The sequence below is a fragment of the Anser brachyrhynchus genome (genome assembly GCF_964034855.1).
Source record: "Anser brachyrhynchus genome assembly, chromosome: 9".
In the NCBI taxonomy this organism is placed as follows: domain Eukaryota; kingdom Metazoa; phylum Chordata; class Aves; order Anseriformes; family Anatidae; genus Anser; species Anser brachyrhynchus.
The window spans coordinates 15,842,238-15,864,754 of record NC_137703.1 but is presented as its reverse complement, the minus strand read 5'-3'; the positions used below and the strand labels follow the sequence as shown (position 1 = coordinate 15,864,754).

Below are 22,517 nucleotides of genomic sequence, written 5' to 3'. Positions count from 1 at the left end.
TCATTTTCCCTTTTCTTCCTTTTCCTTTCCCTTTCTTCTTCCTTTTGCTCTTTCCCTTTCCCCACTTTTGTTTCCTGTTCTCTCCCTCTTTCCTTTCCCTTTTTTCTTCTTTTCCCTTTTCTTCCTTTTCCTTATCTTTTTTCTTCCTTTCCCTCTTTCCCTTTCCCCACTTTCCTTTCCTGTTCTGTTTTCCCTTTCCTTTTTTCTTCTTTTCCCTTTTCTTCCTTTTCCTTTCCCTCTTTACCTTTCCCTTTCCTGCTTTTGTTTTGTTCTCTCCTCCTTTCCTTTCCTTTCCTTTCCTTTCCTTTCCTTTCCTTTCCTTTCCTTTCCTTTCCTTTCCTTTCCTTTCCTTTCCTTTCCTTTCCTTTCCTTTCCTTTCCTTTCCTTTCCTTTCCTTTCCTTTCCTTTCCTTTCCTTTCCTTTCCTTTCCTTTCCTTTCCTTTCCTTTCCTTTCCTTTCCTTTCCTTTCCTTTCCCTTCTTTTTTCTTCTTTTCCCCATTCTTCCTTTCCCTTTTTCCTTCCTTTCTTTTCCCTTCCTCTCCCTTCTTCCTTCCCTTTCCCTTCCGTTTCCCCGCTCTCTCCCTCTCCCCCCTTTCCCCTTCCCCTCCTTCCCTCCCCTTTGTTCCCCCTCTCCCCCCCTCGGCGCCGCGCCGCCCGCAGCCCCCTCCCGGTGCCGGGGGGCTCCCTCCACGTGCGGGGCCGGGGCCGGGGCCGGGGCCGGGCCCCTGGCGGCGGCGGGCGGAGGGCGGGGGGGCGGCGGGCTGGGCTCGGCGCGGCTGGGCTCGGCGCGGCTCCGCCCGCTGCCCGGCGGCGGGGGCGCTGTTGCAGGCGGCTGCGGGCCGGGGCCGGGCGGGTGGCGCAGCGCCGTGCCCGTCTCTCTCCGGCCGCGGGGCGGGAGGAGCCGCGGGGCTCCCCATGAAGCGGCGGGAGGATGAACAAGCTCTACATCGGCAACCTCAGCCCCGCCGCCACCGCCGACGACCTCAAGCGGCTCTTCGGGGACAGGAAGCTGCCCCTGGCCGGCCAGGTCCTGCTCAAGTCCGGCTACGCCTTCGTGGATTTCCCGGACCAGAACTGGGCCATCCGGGCCATCGAGACCCTCTCGGGTGAGCGGCCGCCGCGGCCCCCCCCCGGCTCCCCCCGCCGGGCCCCCCCCGGCCGCCCCGCTCCCCCCCCGGCCCGGCGGCTCCGGCCCCCGGCTGATTTTTCGCTGATTTTTTTCTCCGATTTTATTGAGGGGCAGCCGAGCGCCGGGCCCCCCCGCCGGCCGCCCCCCCGGCACCCCCCAGGCCCCGGGCACCTTATTACGAGGTGCCCTGCCCCAACTCGCCCGGGGCGCCGAGCGGGGGGCGGCCGAAGGGGCGGCTGGGGGGGGGCAGCGCGGAGCCGGGCGGCGGCGGGAGCGGAGGGGGGGGGGAGCGCCTCCGGGGCCCGGGGGGCCGGCGGAGAGGAGGACGAGGGGGATGAAGGCCGGGGGGGGGCGGCCGGGGGGGGTCCCGGGGAGAAGCCGGGGGGGGGGGGGGGGGGACGGCGGCGAGCCCCGCCGAGCTGAGCCCGCTGTCCCCGCAGGTAAAGCGGAGCTGCACGGCAAAGTGCTGGAGGTGGATTACTCCGTGCCCAAAAAGCTCAGGTGAGGCGTGGGATGGTCGGGGAGGGGGGGGGCGCACGCCCCACGCACACGCGTGGGGGGGGGCAGCGGGAGCAGCGCCGGGTTTTACTTTCGCTACGCTCCGCGGCGGAGCGGGGGGGGGGGGGGGGGGGCAGCGCCGCCACCGCCCCTGGGGGCTCGGGGAGGGGGGGGGGGCGTGGGACCCCCACGCGTGGTTTGCCCGGCCTCAGCCCCCCCCCCCCCCCGCAGCCACAAGATGTCGGGGGGGAGCCCGGCGCTGGGGGCACCCCGGGGCCCCCCGCTGCTCCCCACCAGCCCGGCCGGGAAGCGGCTTCCTGCCGGGAAGTAACAGCCCCGGCGGCGAGGGCAGCAGCACGGGGAGCGATAGCGGGAACGATAACGGCAATAAACGGCGGCGATAGCGGCGATAAGAGCGATAGTCACAATCCCAACAGCCCTTCCGAGGATTCGCACCGGGAGAAGTTGCGCGCTGCGGGCGGTCGCGTCTCCTCCGTCAAGTGATCCAGGTCCTTACATGTATTTTTTAAATTATTTTTCCCCTCTCTTTTTTTTTTTTCTCCATTTTTTTCCCCTATTTTTTCCTTACGCCCGCATCTTTCCTCCTGCGCCCCCCCTCCCATAAAACCCGCTCCCAGGGCGCTTTCCTCCTCCCTTCAGGTGGGCAACGGCGATGCCGCTTTATAAAGAGAGGGGAACACCCCGACCCGCAGCATTGCCCCCCGCCACCTCGCGACAGCGGGGCCGGTGGCCCGAAATTCGGAGGCTCGGGGCACGGTTGGTGCCGGAGACGTAATTTTGCAACATGGTGCTGGGGGGGGGGACACACACAAACAGGACGCGTTGTGTAATGGGGGCTCGGTGGGGAGCAGCTCGTGCCTGGCATCACGTGTGCCGCGGTGGGATGCGGGTTCTGACAGCGGGATTCCTTCGGCGGGGAGCACGCGCGCTTTTACCTCCCAACCAAGCAGGCGAAGCCTCCCCCCGCCTCCCCACCGCGAGGTTTCGGAGCTAAATCTCCTCCGGCAGCCTCGTGCCGCTCCGTCGGCCGCTCCTGGAGAGCGGCAGAGGCAGAAATAGGGGTTTTGAGGGTGTCGGACCTTCACGACGGCCGATGGAAAGCAGGGGTTCGCCCTTATCCCCGTTCTCCATTGGGCTGCTGTGCTCTTAATTTGCCTGCCGAGTACAAAAAGGCATTTAAACAGCCCAGAAATAAATGCTTATTTCTTTGGCCGTAGCCTGTTTTCAGCTCTCTCCAAGTTTTCTAGCCCAGCCCGGCTCCCCAGTTCGTCGGCACCTCGATTCGGGTCTCTTTTGCTCACATCCAAAAACCAAAACTCCAGCCTCACGTTAACGCCCGCGGCCGGCAGGGCCGTGCCGTCGCCTCGGCAGATTAAAGGTTTGATTTTTATAACGCGATTTTTGGCGTGGAGCGGAGGCTCACGTGGTTGTGTTGTAGTTTTTCCCCTGCCCTGGGATTAATCTGCAGTGATTTATTTTTGTTGCCTTATACATATATATATATATATAAAAAAATATTTTGTTTGTTTGTTTTCTGCATATACGTGCTCAGCACAAAACACTGACGCGCGGGGGATGCTCGGTGTTTGCTGCACGGCGGTGGGGTTTGAATGCAATGCGGGAAGGGGATTTGATAAGAAATCTGCCCGAAAAAAACGCATCTGTGCGTCGGGAACCTGCCGGGAGGGATTTCCTCGAGGAGCCTCCGAAGGCACAAAAGGACACACGGTGCTGGAGGGAAGCGCAGGATTTGCCCGAATTTGTGCTTCACGAGTTAAAAATCGGTAATTGCGCTGCAGTGCGAAGGGTTTGCCCTGCTGCAGGCATGATGGGAAATTATTGTGATTGTTTTGTGTTTGTATAAGCTGTGCTGTGCATCGGTGGATTTAATTTTAAAAAAAAAAATATTTTTTTTTTGTAACGTTGGTTTTGAATTCACCGGGAACAGAGAATGTTGTTGTTTAGCTCAAGCCGGGTGAAAGAGCCGTATTTTCAGGGGTATTTTGTGTCCAGAGCTGCGCATCCGACCTCTGAACATCCCGCTGATGGGAAAAAAAGATAATAATAATATTAATAATAATAATAATAATAATCAGGATTGTTTGTGCGATGCTAACAGCAAAGCCCAAGCGCCCCCCGTGCGGGCTCGTGTACAAGTGCTGGCCGAAAGCAATGAGTTTAATCAGGAGCAGCGACGTGCCAGAGCCCCGCTTCGTGGCTCCCACGCGGAGAAATTTCCAGGCTCCGCATGGCCGAGGTGCCTTTTATTTTCTGCTTCCGCCGTAATTTTCCAATTTAACAATTTTCAAATGATGCTTCTGGAAAATAATCGGTTTGAAATGAGTTCCTAGGGGAGCTGCTGGAGCTCTCCGGTTCCAGCAGGAATTATTCTTAAATCTGTTAAATCACAAAAAGGCTCGAGGTGGGGAGGGGAAGGCTGGCGTCGCGGCTGGGATTTAGCGGGGTCGCTGGAAAACCGTCCGGACGCGTCCGACACTCCTGGGGCGCAGAGCTCGGGGGTGAGAAGTCAGCCTTGGAGCTCCTTGTTTTCCCTGGCACTTTGGGCTGAAGGCAGAGTTTTTGCCAGCGAGGTGTGTTTTTCCACGAGCTGGGTTTGCGCCCCTTTATTCCCACACCCGGTTGCATTTCACGCTCATCCTTCCATCGTCTTCATTTATATTTTATTTAATTTATTAATTTATTTATTTTTTTCATCGCGTTCATGCTGTAGCACTTCAGGTGCGCTTTCTGGGGAGGGAATAATTTTTTTTCCATTTTTTTTTTCCCCCACTTCCTTGCATGGAATACAAGCACAAGCCCTTCCATCTCTCCGCGGGCGTTATCTCCCTCCCTCGTTATTGTTGTTATTGCTCGGTGTTGATTGCAGATGCTTGTTTAGGGGAGAGAAAACAGAAAACCCTTGTGCAAACTGACGCTTCTGCGCGTTGCTTTGCCGGGAAAAGCTTCGAGCACGGATGATTTGCACATACACACGTGTCAGGAGCGGGTGGGTTCGTCGCCAGCCTTAAATTCGGGGAAAAAACCTGCAGTTTTCAGTTAGTTTGCTCGTGAATAGCATTGAGCGTGCTGGAGATGTTTGGGGCATGGTGCGGTGGTTTGCTTCGGGTTGAAAATTAAATTCAAAGCACTGAAAGTGCGTCGCTGAGGCTGCTGCTGTGGCCAGGGGCAACTTTCCTTGTTCCCTTTCCCAGGGGCGCAGCACGTGGCCAGGGTTGGCACCGCTCGACGAGCTTTAAAAACAGCATTTCCCAGGAATAACCCATTACCCAGAGCGGCAGCGAGCTGGGAGTTTCACAAATCAGGGTTGCATCAGGATTAGGGTTGAAAAAAATGCCCTGGAATAAGCTGGTGAGCCAGGGGGGCCGATGGAGAGCTGCTTCCCACTGTGCAGCCGGCACGGTGACACGCAGTCCGGCCGGGGAAGGAGGTTTACTGGGTGTTCAGCAGTTTTATTTTTATTTCTGTATTTTGTTTTATTTTTTTTAGCTCCCCATTTTTAACCAGGATATTTGTGGATCGGATTCCTGCAATGGAAACTCGGGGGAGATTTGTATTCCAGGAATTTGGGGTGGGCTGCAGGGTGCCTGTCGGTGACAGGAGAGGAATAATTGTTGTCCCCCCTTGCGTCCCAGTGCAGAGCAGGAACGCGGAGGGGTGTTTGCATTTGTTTTTTTTCCCCTTTTCCCCCTCTTAATCTTGAAAAGCCGTGACAGATGGGACGCAGTTTCCCATTCAGCCCCATCGTTAATACATCCCCAGGTCGCGGGGGTGCGTTCATCACGTGCCCTCCTTGCCCCCCCTCCCGCGCCGGAGGACAGGGCTTTAGCACGAATATATTTTAATTCCTTAAGAGCGTCAAGGCAAAGCCCCCGGAGCAGGCGCACCCGCGGTGCTCTCGGCCGCCGCTCAAAACTGGGGCAGCGCTTTAATGCTCGTCCATCGCCGAGCTGCCGCTGCCATCCCGGCAGCTGGGGCGGACGCAGAATTTGTCGAGGTGACCCCAAAACGAAACCGGCGGGGGCAGGGAATCATCAGCTGCTTTCGTCTGGGGTGCTCGTGTCCAGCTGCAAATCGCCAGATGCAACCAGTTCAGGTGGGCGCGAGTTTGCGTACCGCCTGCTGGTTTTTATAATTTCAGTGGCATCGTAATTTTTTTATATGATTTTTTATTATAATCTTTCACCTAGGACATTGGAGACATTTTTCCAGGTGGAGCAAAGTTGCTGGGGGCAAAGAGAGAGTTGTGAAACCCCGCACCTCCTAAATGCTTTAGCGACATTGTGAGGTTTTCATGAGCAAGCACTGAAATATTTTGTAAGGTGGAGGTGTGCAGATTCCCCCGCTCTGTTTCCCATTTCTCTAGAAATTTGGTTTTGATTGGAAGCAGGAGCCACAGGGCTTTTTTTTAGCTACCCCAAATACTGATCCAAGGTAGAAGGTGCTAAAACCCCTGTATGGGGTTTATAGCAGTAAAACAATGCACGGCGTGAATGGAAAAAAATCCTTGTTTGGACAAAACCCCCAAAATAAAAATTCCCATCTCTTTAACGCTTGAAGCTGGTGCTTGGGGTTGTTTTTTTTTTGTCTCTTGCCCCATGCCCCACGCGCTTGTGGATGGGGTTGTGCTGATGTGCTCTTGTGGGGCTAATTAGGTGTTTTTCCATAAACTGTATCCCCGTCATTAGTGATTATTGGTGGTGTTAATTCCTACCAGCTTACTGCAGAACGTGGGGTGCAGCGCAGCGGGGCTGATTCTTCACTAGTTCTGGTGTTGGGAGCTGGGGGGGGGGCTAAGATTAGCCTGTGGCACCCCCAGGGCTCCCAGGTCCGTCATCGGGGGCGGCCACGCATGGCCCAGCGCTGCTTCAACTGGGCGGGGGCCATTTTCCACCTGGGCAACAGCCGTGGGTGCTCCACATGAGACACGTCCCGTTTTCTGGAGTGGGCGCTGTGTGCGCGGTGGTGTGGGGCCAGCCGTGGGCAGGTGACAAGGACGGGCAGGAGAAGGGGACGGGTGAGGTTGTTGGCGAGCAGCGCAGGATTGCCATGGCCGGGGGCCCCCCATGGGCCAGGTCCTCCTGACCGCCTCCTCCGTGGGGTGGGGTTGGATCAACACGGCTCAGTGCCGGAGCCTGCACTTTGGCCACGACCCCATGCAGCGCTACAGGCTGGGGGCAGAGTGGCTGGAAAGCTGTGCAGAGGAAAGGGATCTGGGGGTGCTGATGGATGCTCGCCTGAACACGAGCCAGCGGTGTGCCCAGGTGGCCAAGAAGGCCAGCGGCATCCTGGTTGTGTCAGGAATAGTGCAGCCAGCAGGGCCAGGGAGGTGATCGTCCCCCTGTGCTCTGCTCTGGTGAGGCCGCACCTCGAGTGCTGGGGTCAGCTTTGGGGCCCTCACTACAAGAAGGACATCGAGGCCCCGGAGTGTGTCCAGAGCAGGGCTACGAAGCTGGTGAAGGGCCTGGGACACAAGGGGAACCCTGGAACATGGGTTGCCAGGGAGGTGGTAGAGTCACCATCCCTGGGGGTGTTCAAGGAAAAGTCTTGGAGGTCTTTTCCAATCCTAGTGGTTCTTTGACTCTATGAGATGGGGCGGGATGGGATAGGGTGGGGTAGGATGGGATGGATGGGATGAGGCAGGACGAGATGGGGTAGGATGGGATGGGATTGGTGGATTGTGGTAGGATGCGATGCGGTAGGAAGGGGGGAATGGGATAGGATGGGATGGGGTAGGATGGGTGGGATAGGATGGGACAGGTAAAGTTGGATAGAATAGGATGGGTAGGGTTGGATAGGATGGGAGAGGTTGGATGGGTGGAGTGAGATCAGGTGGAGCGGGATGGGGTGAATGAGATGAGATGGGGTGGGATGGGCAGGATGAGATGAATCTCGCTCCTTGCCATGCGAGCTCTGCACCCAGCCCTGAAATCCCTGGTGGCAGCTGCGACCAGAGAGGTCCGTGGCTGCTGGAGGAGTGGGCTTTGGGAGCGCTGCAGGAGACGTCTTTGGCTCTGGCTTCCCCACTTTTTCCAGTGCCTGATTGCTTTTGACTGGCAGAGCCCCCTTCAGAGGAGGCTGCGAACCAGGGGGGATGGCAGGGTCCATGCGTTCCCCTGCCGCTTCGCAGCATCGTCTCCCCTCCTCGCGTCCTCCTCGAGCAAGGGCAAAGCTGGGCAGAGCGGGCACGACCTCCTGCTGCTGATGGGCTCCCAAAACCAGCGTGTGCCGGGAGGTAGCTTGGCAGGGAAACCAGTCCCCACTGCTGGAGGAGGTGGTCCTGCTCTGCCCTGCCTGGCTTCCTGGCACCAGGTTCAGCGGTCATGCAGCTGTGTGTCAGCTCCGTGAGCTGCTCTTGGCTGAAAATAGCAGCAAAAAGGGAAAAAATAACAGTCTGGCGGAGGAAATTGGCTAAGGAAGGATTGCAAATGCTGCTCGGGATGGGCAGTGTGTGAGTTTTGTCCCAAAACTGCCCGAGTGCGTCTTGCTGCAGGTTGTCTGGGCAGGCGCTGGGTGGCCATTGCCTCCTGGGGGGCCCTGGCGATGCCCCGAGGCGGCACCACGCGGGGCTGGAAGCGCCGCTCTCCTCCAGGTGCCTCCTCCACGGACATGCGTTTCGGTTTCTCCACTGAAAGCCACCAGGTGATGCTGGGAACCGCTGGAGAGCGGCAGCATGCAGCTCGGGAAGCGGGGTGCCTTCTCAAGGTCTCACCTTCTCGCTCCCAGAAAGCCTCCGGTAGTCGCTGCCCTCCCCTGACCGTAACCCAGGGCTTTGTCTTTGCAGGAGCAGAAAGATCCAGATCCGAAACATCCCCCCCCACCTGCAGTGGGAGGTAAGAAGCGCCGCGCTCCCCCTCCTGCCCCCTCCAGATGCTGGGCCACCCCAAAAGCACCCCACCGCACCTCCTCCATCACTCAGCACAAACTTGCACTGCCAGGGTGCGCGGTCTCCACAGAGTCCTTCCGTTGCCTTCCCAGTATCCCCAGTCAGGAGGCGGAGGGTGAACTGGGCTCCATCTCCTGCATGCCCGGGGCTCGATGCTCTGAGCAGAGGGGCATCGCGGGGCGGTGGGGTGCGGGGTGGGTGAAGGTGGTCCTGCAGTCGGGTGGAGGTGGCTTGAGGATGGCTCCGAGCACGCAGGACCCCGCGGGTCAGAGCGGAGCAAGGAGCCACAGAGCGGAGGAGCCCTGCTGGAAATGGCACAGCCCGAGGTTCGCACTGGGAGGCCTGGGGGCGAAGCGGGGTTTGAGCCAGGCTGGCAGAGGGCTCCTGCCCGCCTCACCTGCCTGGTTTTCTGCTCTCTCCCCAGGTGCTGGATGGCCTCTTAGCCCAGTATGGGACAGTGGAGAATGTAGAGCAAGGTAAGATGGTCCCGCACGGTCCTCATCTGTCCGAGAGCCCCAGTGCCGTGCCCCAGCTCAGCCCATGCTGGAAAAGCCACTCTCAGCAGAACCTAATAGGGTGAAATGTGGTTGTCCCAGTGGTTTGTGCTGGGCTGAAGTGGTTTTCCCTGAACAGTCACCTGCTGGCAGCTCAGGCTTTGGGTAGCGACCTCAGCCCAGCGCAGGGCGTCTCCTTTGCTGCTCCTTGTGTGGGGTGGAGACAAGTCCACGGTGGGGGACAAGTGCAGACCGCAGGCAGTGGCTGGGCCCCCCCACGAGAAAGGCGTTGTGCTCCCACCCTCTGCGTCAGCCCTCCACCGCAACGTGGGGCACTGGGGTCCGGGAACAGCGGTGACGGCCATCTCCTCCTGCCCCCTAACACTCCCTGCCTTGCTTCTCCCCCAGTTAACACAGACACAGAAACAGCAGTTGTCAACGTAACGTATGCGACGAAAGAAGAAGCAAAAGTGTAAGTGGCTTTTTTTTCCCATTTTGTCTGTATTTTTGATTTCTCCTGGGAACATGGTGAAGTGCTGTGCGGGGCCAGTTGTCGTCCACATCAGCCACATTTGCTTTTTCTCCTGCTCCAAAGACCTGGTGGGGGCTGGTGTGTCCACGTGTTGAGGACAGATTTTGTCCTTGCTACCGTGGTACTCTCCATAGAAGCATCAAGGGAGAGTAGACCTGGGGTGCTCCAAGCCCCACTGCCCTCTCCATGGACCTTCCAGGCAAGACAAATTTCCAACCAACCACCCGAATTTCTCCAGTGAAGTTCAGCTATATTCCCCTGGCCATTTTTCCGGGCCGCACCGTTCTTTATTTTTCTCCTTGACTTTTCTCTTCCCCTTGTGGGGTTGTTTCCAAGCTCTTTCAGCTTCCAAGTGTGTTAAGGGCTGCCTGCCCCACAGCCCTCTGCTTGTCCCCTCTTCCTCTGTGCTGTCTCCTCCTGCCCCCAAGGGGCTCTTGGCTGTGTCATTTGCAATTCCCTTTGGACTGCATCTTTCCTACAAGCCTGCAGGTCCTCTTTGGGGTCCCAGTGGCCTTGTCTTCGGGGAGCAAAGCACTCTAAGATAGCGGAGAGTCAGGTCAGGTAAGCAGCCCATCAGAGTCATCTTCCTGGACTGGAAGTTCAGACCTAAACTGGGAACGTGCTTTGTCGGTCACTGGTACGGCCACCTGGCTCGAGCAGCTGGAGGAGAGGTGGAATATGGTGAGGGAGGTGGGAGAGATGGTGGTCATACAGGGCAGAGTCAAGTTAGAGACCAAAATTTGCAAAGACTCAACTCCTGCTTCCTGGAGCTAAGTGAAACCATCTGAGCAGCTCCCAGAAGGCTTCCAAAACACCCCCCTGACCTGGAGAAGAGGGCATTTGGGTTTGTCAGTAACTGGTTAGGGGACGCGAGAGGGAGGTGGGGGTCAGTGGCCAGTCTGCAGGGGTGGAGAGCAGCAGAGGGCAAATCACTGGTGTGTTGCGTGGAGACCCTATAGAGGAGTCGCAAAGAAATGCCACCCATCAAGAAGAACTTCAAGAGGATGGAAGAACCTGGTGTAGGCACCATGCAAAGAAGTGCCTGAAGACTTGTTGCATCCAGCAGAGGAAAAACGTACAAACTAAGAGTTAGTCAGAAGTGCAAGGACAGAAAGCTGTAGCTTTACAGGATGGCAGCAGAGACAGATGCCCCAAGGCATGGTAGGTCTGACCTCGAGGCTTTGCTGATGAACACTGCAGCGATTTCCCACCTGAGTTGGACCAAAGTTGGGGGACTTTGTCTTCTCTCTTCTCCTGTGGACCTGGGGGGAAGGAGGACGCTGGGCTGGAGAGGGACGGTGCCCTGCGAGGAGAAGCGCTGGGGGTGCCACCGACCTCTCACCCTCCCCTCCTCTCCCTGCCTTGCAGAGCAATTGAGAAGCTCAGCGGCCACCAGCTTGAGAGCTATTCCTTCAAGGTTTCCTACATCCCGGATGAAGAGGTGAGCTCCCCTCCGCCCCCCCAGCGATCCCGCCGCGGGGGCCACTCTTCCAGGGAGCAGGGCTCCTCCCCGGGGGGCTCCTCGCAGCCCAAACAGCTCGATTTCCCACTGCGGATGCTGGTGCCCACGCAGTTTGTTGGTGCGATCATAGGAAAGGAGGGCTTGACCATAAAGAACCTAACTAAGCAAACCCAGTCCAAGTAAGTACCTCGAATGGTTTTGTTTCCTTCCACAGGACTCTGTGGGTCCACTTGCTTTTGGCTGTCAGCGAACGTTGTATTTTTGGGGTGTAGCTTCAGGAGAGGGCGGCGAGCTTCCCTCATCATGGGGTAGCAGCCCACGGGGTCTAGACAGCTCAGCCCCATTTCCCAAACCCATCCTTACTGGCCTGGGGGTTTAGGAGGGGGAACACATGCTGAAAATGGCCAGAAATGGGGTTTCTAAAGCCTAATGCTTTACAAAGCAGGAGAGGCTGGATCCTGCGAGCCCCGGAGCCAGCCCCGAAACGGGTGTGCTCGCTGCTTGTCAGCCAGCGTTGCTTGGCTCGCGTAGCTCTCGCCCTGCAGAAATAGCTTGGGACGAGGCTTTGGAGAAAAAGGGCAGATTTGGGGATAAAATGGGGATCCTAGAGGCAGCAGTGACACTCTTTGCCCTTGGGATTTGCTCATGCTGCAGCGCTCTGTAAGGGCTAGAGATGTTGCACCGGGGGAAAGGGAGCACCAATGGGCTTTTTGTAGCAATTTGAAGCCTTTTTTGCTATCTAATTTTTTATTATTATTTTTGAAGAAAAAAGATATTTAAGGACTGTCTTGTTGAAGTTTTCCATGTTTCTCATGTCAATGTTTACATTGATTGCATGGTTTTCCTGCACGCTTTGTTCCTGCCCAGATGTGTTTGTGTTTAACCCAAAGCTGTCTTCTCCCATGTTCATCATCCTGAACCCGGTGATCCCACAGGACATGGGACTCCTGTACCAGAACATCCTCCAGGGCGTCCTATTTCTCAGAGAAGCTTTGAGAGGAAATTACTTAAATCAGAATAGTGCATCCACTTGAGCCGAATTTGTTCCGGACCCAGCTGGTGCTCAGCTGTCTCTGACACACGCTGACCACTACTGATCCTTGCCGTACGGCTCCCGGCGTGCGTGGCCCCGTGGTGTGCCGAGCAGAGTAGCGTAGAGCGCAGCGTAGCTCAGGAGGATGCTCTCTTTGCTGGTGCTCGCTCCTGCCAGCAGCAGGCAAAGACCGGTGCCCGAGCCTGCCTGTTCTGGTACGAAAAGTTAACCTCCAGCCTGGGTAAGAGAAATGTTTGAAGATTTGCATGCCTGTGTCCCTTGGGCTGAACCCAGTGCTCAACCTCTGCTCCCCTTGCTCGTCACCATCCCCTGCTCCAGCAGCTCGCGGGCGTTGGGTTTTAGAGAGGTCCCTGTTGGCAAAAAGAGGTTCGTATGGAAAGGGGGTGGCCCCGCAGGGTGAGGAGCCCAGGCTCGCCAGGGAGCACGGCCACCTCGCAGCTGTGGAGGCACCTGCTGCCCTCCCAGCTGCAACGTGCGCCGCGCTCGGGTCCATCCTGGGCCTCCAGCCCTTCTTCTCCAGGTGAGTCCCCGGGTGCGTTCGGCAGCGGGCGTACCCTTGCCCTTGCCACCTGAGACTGGAAAGCTTTCCTTTGCAAGCCCTGACTCCCACCCTGCACCTGGCGAGGAGGATGGGGGACGCGGTTCCTCCCAAAACACTGCTGCCTGTGGGCAGCTCCTGCTGCGGAGCCCTTCCACCCTTACGGGTTGTCCTCCCGGGCCCGCCCCGAAGATGCCATGCCGCAGAGGAAGGCTGTGCTCTGTGCTCTTGCCTGTCCAGGCCAGCCCCAGGAGGCCACGGGCCGTGGTGGGCCACCGCTTCTGCTCCAGCCTCGAGCAAGGGGGGACCTCGTGCACGTGGCCCGTGCAGTCGCGGGAGGCTGCTACCTTCAGTTTTGGGGTGTCAACCATCCTCTTCCTCGGCTGTCCTCTCCTCTGTCCTCCCATCGGACTGGAGCCGTGCCGCAGCAGCACTGGGACGTGCTGGGAAGCCTGGAGCCCTCCTCAGCCCTCCTGCTCTTTGGGGCAGGGCATGCTTGGATGCAGCAGCCCCTTCCTGGCACCCCGTCTCCTCCCCGCAGACTGAGCTGGAACTCACACGTCCAGGTTGGGATGGCTTGCAGGCCAGCAGGAATCGTGGCCATGCCTGGCCCTGTGCTTCTCCAGGATGCTTGGCATTTCAGAGCCTCCATCCAGCTCATTCGCAGCTCTCAGCCCCTCTTTGGTACCAAGGCATGGCCGTGTGCCCCGTCTCCACCATCCTCAGCTGCTTCTGGGTCTGAGAAGCTGCCTGACTTGGTCCTGCCGCCGGACCGAGGCACGGACCCGCTCGGAGGCACATCGTGGTGCGCTTGCTTTCACCCCGGCTGTGGGAGGCAGTGGAGGTCCCCGTGGCACTGGGCACAGGATCAGCCTCTGAAGGACCAGGACCTCCGAGTCAGCCTGATGGAGCTCTGCAGCTGGGAGCATCCTGGAGGGTGTCACACACAAGTGGCAGTGCGTGGCTTGGTCCCTGTGTGCCGTGGAGTCAGCACCGGTGCCTCCAGCACCCCAGTGCCCAGTGCGAGCAGGACCGGTCTCCTGCTCTAGCTGACGCCACAGAAGATCTGCTGGAGCGACGTAGCAGTCTGACTGTCTCCCCTTTCCCTCCTCGGTGCTTAGATGAGACCACCCTGGGGTCGCTTTCAGAGCTGGCAGGGACAGGCTTTCCCCTTTGCTCAGGGTTGCCCTGCTGCTCCCCCTCTCCCTGTAGATGAAGCCGCCTTGTTTCTACGTGGTGGTCGGTGAGCTCCTGTAGGAGATGACCCCTGCAAACCCACCAGGACCCAGCATCACCCCAGTGCTGTGCTGGGGGGCACTGCACCACAGCCTCGGCCTTGCTCGCACAGCAGCACCCACAGTGGCAGTGGGGTCAGGACGTGGACCCCTTACAATAACGGGAACTTGGCCGTTGGCAGAGGGCATGGTGGTGGAGCCGGACACGTGGGGCTGGGGGCAAGTACAGCACCTCCCCATAAGATGGGGGCTGGCACGGCCCCGGCCGCGACGGTGACGGGGACCCCAAGGTGGCGGCCACGAAGCTGATGGCAGGATGGCCACGTGGAGTCATCCTCCGGCAGGATGAAGGCTCAGTGGAGAAGGAGAAAAGATTGCTTACGCATCACCCATGTCCTTCAAGGCACGTGGTTCATGTGTCAGAGCCTCCTACCCTGCTTTCCTCTCTCCCTGTCTCAGGGCCCTGGCCAGGTGCGGGGGTGCAGTGAAGAGCGAGCTGGAGGCCCCTGCCTCCCTCCTGCCACCCCCTGAGGGAAGGAGCAGAGCAGCTAGAGCACGGCCTTGGCCAGTGCACAAGGGAAAACTTTCTGGTCTCACAGGGACGGGCGTGAGTACGAGCGCTGTTGTCCGTGTGCAGGTGTGACTCCGTGCCCTGACAGCCAGGGGTAAGTTGTCCCCGTCCCGGAGGACACGCAGCGCTGGTGGCAGCTGCTGAGCAGCCTCGGGTGCTCTGCACGGAGAGGCTGAGGTTGGAAGGGACCTCTGGGGACCTCGAACCTGGTCTCCTGCTGCAGCGGGACAGGCGTCAAAGACAGGGCAGGTGGCTGAGGGCTTTGTCCAGTGAAGGAGTTGTTCTGCCCCGTCGTGGTGTTGGATGGTGGTTGGCACCCCTCAGTCCCCAGGCAGACCTCAGACCGTAGAGGCACGTGTAGGCCAAACCTGATCCAAGCGAAGTGCTGCTTCTGGGTGGCAGTAGGTGTACGTCAGCAGGGCCTAGGTTCAGCCCAAAGACTGAGCAGATGTTGAAAGGAGCCCGTTTGTGAACAGCCAGTTGAGCTCATGAGCTCTCAAAAGCCTTCTTGCGACGACGGCCGCGTCTCAGGGGGCTTCTCTCTGCTGGTTGTGTCACCGTAGGGTTGACATCCATCGGAAGGAGAATGCTGGCGCTGCCGAGAAGCCCATCACCATCCACGCAACGCCCGAGGGGTGCTCCGAAGCGTGTCGCATGATCCTTGATATCATGCAGAAGGAAGCTGACGAAACCAAATCGTAAGTGCGACATTCGCTGGCTTAACAAAATCGTCGGATTTGCTTGTCAGTTGCCATGGAGTCGAGGAGCTCGGGTGGCTCGGGTGGCATGCAGGCAAGCTCGGAGAGCAAAACCTCAGAAAATACAGATGGTTCTTCTGTTCCTCCCACCGTGTCGCTGCTGCCCCTTGCTGGAGATGGGCCTACAGACTGGATGGGCCTTGAGATTTTACTTTCTCCCCTGTTTTAGAGCAGAAGAGATCCCCTTGAAAATCCTAGCTCACAACAGTCTGGTGGGGAGGTTGATTGGCAAAGAGGGCCGCAACCTCAAGAAGATCGAGCAGGACACGGGGACGAAGATCACCATCTCGCCGTAAGTCCTGCTGAACACCGGGTGGTTCCCCCTGCTGCCCACCACCCTGCGGGCAGCACCAAGCCCAAGCCGCGCAGGCCCGTCCTGCTGTCCTGTCCCCATCACCCGCGGGCAGTGGCATGGGGGAGGAAGTCCTGCTGCCTCGGGGTGGGGGGCCCTTCTCTCGTTTGGCAGTTTTTCTTTATTTTGGCCTGAAAAAAGAAACGTAACAGCATCTCCCTTTTGTCTGCACGTGGGCTAGTTTACAGGATTTAACCATCTACAACCCCGAGCGGACCATCACGGTGAAGGGCAGCACAGAAGCGTGTTCCAACGCTGAAGTGGAGATCATGAAGAAGCTGCGAGAGGCCTACGAGAACGACGTTGTGGCTGTCAATGTGAGCCCCCGGCCTGCCCCTCGACATCCCCCTGCTTCAGAGCTGCTGCTGAGGCAACCAGAAAAATTTGTGGGGGGTGTGGGGGGTCAGTCTGTCATGGAAGGAGCCACAGCGTTTGCTAAGAACCCCCAAGACCCCACTCAACCTTCAGCCCTTCTCTCTGTGTCTTTACCTCTCTAGCAACAAGCCAACCTGATCCCAGGACTGAACCTCAGCGCTCTGGGCATCTTCTCGACAGGGCTTTCCATGCTCCCGTCCTCTGCGGGGGCCCGAGGTGCTGCTGCGGCCACCCCTTACCACCCATTTGCAGTAAGTGCAAGAGAATCTGGGGCGCGGGGGACTTGCTCGTGGGAGCAGGGTGGTCTCTGGACCCTCCTAGCTCTCGGGTTTGGGTGGGTGCTGTGGCTGTAGGGGCCATCTCGTGGGGAGCCTTGAACAAGTGCTCCAACCCCCGGCTGTTTTGGAAAGGTGCTCGTCCGAGCAGCCAAGTGGAGAAGACAGACTGAACGTGGCTTGTCCCTCCTTGCACGTAGCTCCCTGGGTAGATCGGCTGCGTCCTGATGTTGTGCTGAGCTCGGTCTCGCTTGTATCTTAGGCTTGCCACCTCTGGAGGGTGGCTCTCTGCTTTTGGCTTGCGTTCCGCATGCCGAGGCAGGAGCTGGAGGCCGCTGGTGCCGGCAGGGAGGGGTGGTGGAAGTGCTCCCCTGTCCTGGCCCGCACTCACACCTGGGTGCCGCAGGCTGGGTTGTGCCCCACGGGCACAGTCTCTGGGCCGCCGGAGAGGGGCTGAACCATGGCAGGACCCGCGGGATCGCCGCCGGGTGTGCGGAGCGTGGCTGGGAAGGGGGCGAGCAGTGCCTCAAGGCTTGGTGCCTTAATGCTCTAGCGCTCAAGGGGTCCTGCCTGCTGAGAGCTTATCTTCAGACAGATGCACTGCTAGAAACTCACTTTTTTTGACATGACCCAGGCCCCTTTGGCCTTTCTGTGGCGCAGAAGTCTCATAAGTTGCAAGTGCAGGGGCAGTCTTACGAAGGAGAGGTAGTGAGGGGGGTCTGCGACGTGGTTCTGCAGCCAGGGCTGGGGAGCAGCCCCACCGTGCTGCCCGGGACGTGGTGCCTACATCCACATGTACAGGAAGGGCTGCAGGGACACACCGCCAGGCACGTGTGGCAGCCCACGAGGATGGTGGGCAGGAGAGGAGCGGCCACCAGTCCTGTTGGCTGATGGAGAGAGAAGGTCCTCCTGTCCCCCAGCACCTGCAGAGCACCCTTAGGGTGACCGAGTGACAGGGCTTAAACCTGCAAAGCCGTCCCAGCTCTGTGGTCCGTTTCTCTCTAAATGTTTCTGCTTGGATGCTTGAAATGCAGGGAGGATGCCTCAGCGCACGTTAATTTACTTGTACTGTTTTCTTTTTCTGGCACCGCCAGCAGCAGAGTGGTCGGAGGAGAACGGTGAGTGCCGAGCCTGTGCCGGGCTTGCGGTGCGATGAGGCGGATGAGCGTGACCCCGGGGCTTGTGGCCATGCGTGGTGGCCCCAGAGGGGTCCCCTTCCCCTGGGCATTGCTAAATTCAGGGCAGAGGAGCACTGGAACGGGCTAAAAGCAAAGGGAGCCCCTTCCCTTTCTGCTTTCAACCTCCAGAGCAGGAGGGGAGGTGTCTCAGCACAGGTCGTGTCCGTGGGGCTGTTGGTCAGTCTGTCTGTGTGTGCCTGTGGAGAGAGGGATGCTCTGCCTGCGTCAGCAGAGCCTCTGGGAAGAGCCGTGTCGGAGCATTGCGGTGTCATTTGTTGCTCCGTGAGCTGGGGGGGGGTCTGCAAGGTTCCTTCAGGCAGCCTCCTCCAGTGTGGGCTCCTTGACCCAAAACATCACCCCAAACAGGGAGCCAGGAAAAAATAAATAGGAAGTAGGCTCCCAGCTGGCTCCTTCCCCCCAAATACCGTGGTTTAGCATGTCGGAGCGATGGCCGTGGGGGCTGTAGCTGAAACCCAGAGGTTTGGGGAGGCGCAGAGCGTGGGGGACAGGGAAGGAGGCTCAGGGTGAAAGGGGGAGACTGGGGAGGTGCTGAGGTCTCCGTGCCCGTGAGGCTGGGCAGGAGCAGATGCTTTGGTGCTGGAGATGATGCCCGTGGCCAAGGTGCAAGCTGCCGAAGCCCCTGTCATGGCAGGTTAAACTGGAGGGCTGGGGCCGGGGAGCTGGGTTCAGATGGCTTGCACGTCCGCTGGGTTGTGCCTGCCCGAATCCGGGGCTGGGAGGAGCTGTACCTACTGCCAGGAGCTGCGCCTGGGCCTCGGGTACTCAAGGGACAGGGTGCTGGCAAGCGCCCCTGAGGCACGGGGAGGGACACGTGGCTTTGTCCCTGTCCCTGTCCCAGCCTGGCTGTGCCCCCGCTGGCTGTTGGGGCAGTGTCAGCGCCAGCCTTTGCTTCTTCTCCTCTGACCCTGGAAAAGGGAAGTGGTCGTGGGTTCAGTTCTCGCCAAATCTTCTCCACCAGGCACCAGCATTGCTCACAGCACCGTTTCGGCTTCGGTTCGTGAGCTGAGGGGTGTCCCCGTGTCCCTTTCTTGGGGGGACCAGGGTGCAAAGTGCAGCAGGGCCCTCATTGACTCTCGCCCCCTCTCCCCCCGCAGAGCTCCTCGGCGTACCTCTCGGGGCTGTACGGAGCCTCCCCGGTCGGTGCCTTCCCGCATCAGCACCCCGTAAGTCCTCCCGTGCCCACATCCCCTGTGGGGTGCCCCCTCCCTGCTGTCCCCAGGGCAGGGATGCTGTTTGGGGTGGCATTCCTAACCGGCGATTTTAGGGCGTGGGGTGGTGCACTGGGAGGTGGGGGAAGGGAAAACGAAGGAATTAAGGAAAACCCCTCACTCTCCCCGCCAGCTCCCGGAGCAGGAGGTTGTCAACTTGTTCATCCCAACGCAGGCGGTGGGGGCCATCATCGGGAAGAAGGGGCAGCACATCAAGCAGCTGGCGCGGTTCGCCGGCGCCTCCATCAAGGTGAGCTGAGGTTTTGTGCCTGGGCGGCTCCTGACAAGGTGGGGAGAAGGGGGTTCCCCGAAAGAAGGGTGGTGCTGCTGGCGAGCCCCCTCCCCGCGGCTCTCTGCACGGGTCCCCATGCCTGGGGGGTGGAGGGATGCTGCAGCACCCTGGTGTCCTCCAGGCGCGTGTGCACAGCAGCCGAGCACGCATTTAACCCCCCCAGATGGATGGATGTGCACCAGAAGTGAGGCTGAGCTGGTTCTCCCCTCCCTGGAGGGGACACATGGCTTAGCAAGGGGACAAAAGGCTTGGTGAGCCCCTCTCACGCTCCCGCTCCCCCTCCATTTCGCAGATCGCCCCGGCAGAAGGTCCCGACGCCAGCGAGCGGATGGTCATCATCACGGGGCCGCCCGAGGCTCAGTTCAAGGTGGGCTTGGGTGCTGTGCTGCCAGCCCCCTGATGGCGGGGGGGGCACTTGGCTTGGTGCTGGGCACCTCAGGTTAGGGCAGAGCCCTGCAGGGTCCACGGGCTGGATGCTCCTCGCTCGGCACCACCGCTTTTGCTTCATTTTACATCGCTCCCCCTTCTCGCAGGCCCAGGGGCGAATATTTGGGAAGCTGAAGGAAGAAAACTTCTTTAACCCGAAAGAAGAGGTGAAGCTTGAAGCCCACATCAAGGTGCCTTCCTTTGCAGCCGGCCGCGTGATAGGCAAAGGTGGCAAAACGGTACGTGGGGGCGCGGCGGCGGGGCTGGGCCCCGCTGGGGGCGGCCACCCCGAAAACGAGGGCTCTGTCTTCTGCTGCAGGTGAACGAGCTGCAGAACTTAACGAGCGCAGAAGTCATCGTGCCACGAGACCAAACCCCAGATGAGAACGAGGAGGTCATCGTTAAAATCATCGGGCATTTCTTTGCCAGCCAGGTGAGGGTTTTCCCTTGTCGTGGTGAATATTCCCGCCTGGTTTCGGCCTCCGGGAGGCCCGCCCCAAGCCCGGCTCTGTCAGCACCCTTTTCCTGATGGCTGCCTTGCATCCAACGGTGTCTCAGCAGCTCTCCCCAGTGGTGCTAGCACTGAAATTAAGGATAGGCTTAATCGAGCTAAAAATACACATCTCAGGATCGCCATGGAAGAAGCACAAGTTGAAAACCCGCAGTGTAAAGGCACGGCCCCGGCCTCAGCTCGCAGCTGTTGGAGCCGTCGCCGGCTGCACCGCTTCGCCAGCTGCCCCGGGAGAGGCGCAGGAGCAAACTGCTCCTTGTGTGCGCTGCCCCAACTGCAGCGGGGGGCCGAGCAGGCGCCTGGCCCGTCATTTAGAGCCACGAGTGGGGAGAGGCTGAGTTGTGGGAACACCTGCTCGGACCAGGAGGGCGTGCAGGGTGCCCTTAAGCTGCTCGGGGCTTTGGACGCTCATTTCAGGTGCTCATTTTGGATGCTCGTGGCTGTGCCGCAGTCCCCATCCCGAGCCCCCCCCCCCCCCCACCCCCCCCTCCTGACCCCCACCTCTCGCTTTCTCCCCAGACTGCACAGCGCAAGATCAGGGAAATCGTCCAGCAGGTGAAGCAGCAGGAGCAGAAACACGCTCAGGGAGCCCCAGCCTCGCAGCACAGCAAGTGAGGCTCCCGCCGTGCCGGCCAGCACCGCCCGATGAATGTACCCCTGCCACCCAGCGGGCAGGGAGCAAACCAAAGAGCACCCCGAGGCGCGGGGACGGGCACGGGGACGGCTGCGGCTCCCCACGCACCGGCGACAACGCCGCAGCGCCCGGCCGCTCGCCCCGGGGCGCTGCGGGCTCTCTCCATCCCACAGCCTCCACCCGACTCGACTCCCGACGCTATCCCTTTAGTTGGACTAACATAGGCAGAGGGTTTTGGATTTTGTTTTTTTGTTTTGTTTTTTTAATTGTTTTTATTTTTTACCTAAAAACGACCCGTTTCGCAAACCGTTCTCTGGCCAGGCGTGGCCGGGTGAGTGGAGGAGCCTGTCCGGCGTGCAGCGCCCGTGAGGGTAATATATTTTAGAATTAATATATCAATAACAAAACTAACGCCGATTTTTAATTTTTGTAAGATTTTTTTTTAATTTTTTTTTTTTTTTTTAATTTCAGAGGGGTCACGGGATGTTTGTTTTTAGCAAAAGCAGGCTTTTTTAGACTTTTAAGGAAAGGAGCTAGTCCATTGGTTCTCTAATGCACAGTAGAGCAGAGTTGTAGGATTGCCAGCAGGAACAAAAATAATTAACCAAGTGTTAAAAAAACGATTTCTTAAGGGCTTTGAGAAGAGCAGTGCCATGGGGATTGCCTGTGTGAGCCAACAGAAGGGATACCGTCTCCTACAGGAGGAACCTCTCCCTTTCACACGCCCTTTCCTCTTTGCTTCACAGAGTCCAAAACTGGGTTTTGCATCTGTTCTGACCCCCCGCCCTGTCCATCTGTCCGTCTTTCTCTCCATCACCGCCAGACAAAGCCGTGCTCGACATTAGCACTCCCCCAAAAACCAGCCTGCGCCATGGTCCAGCCCGCAGAGAACAAACTCCCCCCGTGGCTCTTTGGGGATAAATCCCCCCTTTTTTTTAGTTTTGGTGTTGGAGGGAGAGGAGGGAAAAACAAGGGGGAAAAGATTTACAAAACGTTGTTGGCCCAGGGCTTGAAGAAAGAACCTAGCAAAAGTTTTTACAAGAATGCAACATGCATACACACACACACACACACACAAACACACACAAAAAAACTACCTCAGGTTTTCGTACCTCAGCACCTTGCGCTTGTGTTTCCCTTTTAGAGATTTTTTGTATGCCTTGTAAAACTGATAGTTGGAGCATTTTTTTATTTTTGTAATAAAAACGAGTTGGAAAATGATCTCGACCAAGTCAGCTGCGAGGTGGGAGGAGGAAACCAGCCCACACGTCCGAGAGCTCTTCTGTAGTCTCCTGCTAGCTGAGAGCCAGTGGCCGTTCCTTCGGAGAAAGCTTGAGAAATGTTTAAAAAAAAAAAAAGAAAAAAAAACACAAAAAAGGTAAAAGAAAAAAAAAATAAAAGAACAACAGCAATGAAGTCCAACCAGCGAGAGAAAGGACCAGGGCCGACCACCTGAGCCCGGCAAGGTGCTGAAGGCTGAGCCCGTGCCAGCGACGTACTGACAGACTGCAATGCCAGTTTTTGTCTACTGCAAAGTGTTCTGTGAAAAAAGCCAACGACAACAAACAAACAAAATATATCCAGCTAACAAGAGCCTGAGCTTGCTCTCCGTTGCTTTCTTTCCAGTGCCCTGTGGTGGTCATGGCTGTGCCAAGAGCGGGATGGGTGACAGGTCCCTGGCTGGGAAAGGGTGAGGGGGTGAACAAGAGGGTTAGGGCTTTTTTGAGGGTGTTTTTCTTTTTTTTTTTTTAATCTTTTGTTTTAAACCCAGCAGTAGGGATGCCCTGATGACTAAAGTGGGGGGGGGGGGGGGTTTCATGGGTCCATGTCCCATCCTCCACCATCCCCAGTACACAGCACCTTCATTGCTGGCCTTGCGGCTTGAAGTTCACCCAAGAGGCTTGGGTTGAACCCCAACCTTCCACATCCCCCTCCAGGGCTGCAGCCTCACCATGGGCCAGGTTTCACACCCAGAACAGGTCTTTGTGTTTGGTTTTTAGTCTGGGGTGGTGGTGGTAATGCAAGGGCATGGAGGCGGGTGCTAAAGAG

At 58.2% G+C, this 22,517-nt stretch overlaps 1 protein-coding gene across 1 annotated transcript; it reads left to right on the top strand.

Annotated features, from left to right (window-relative positions):
- The first annotated feature begins 900 nt into the window (after window positions 1–900).
- Window positions 901–22,061, top strand: IGF2BP2 (insulin like growth factor 2 mRNA binding protein 2). Its single transcript, XM_080604208.1, is given in 17 exon segments — window positions 901–927; window positions 929–1,106; window positions 1,570–1,630; window positions 8,451–8,499; window positions 8,977–9,028; window positions 9,455–9,518; window positions 10,947–11,219; window positions 15,002–15,136; window positions 15,366–15,488; window positions 15,730–15,865; window positions 16,046–16,174; window positions 18,492–18,560; window positions 18,739–18,855; window positions 19,190–19,264; window positions 19,431–19,562; window positions 19,643–19,756; window positions 20,354–22,061. Coding segments are annotated over 17 exon segments (1,815 nt in total). The 5' UTR covers window positions 901–915; the 3' UTR covers window positions 20,450–22,061.
- Window positions 22,062–22,517: the final 456 nt, after the last annotated feature.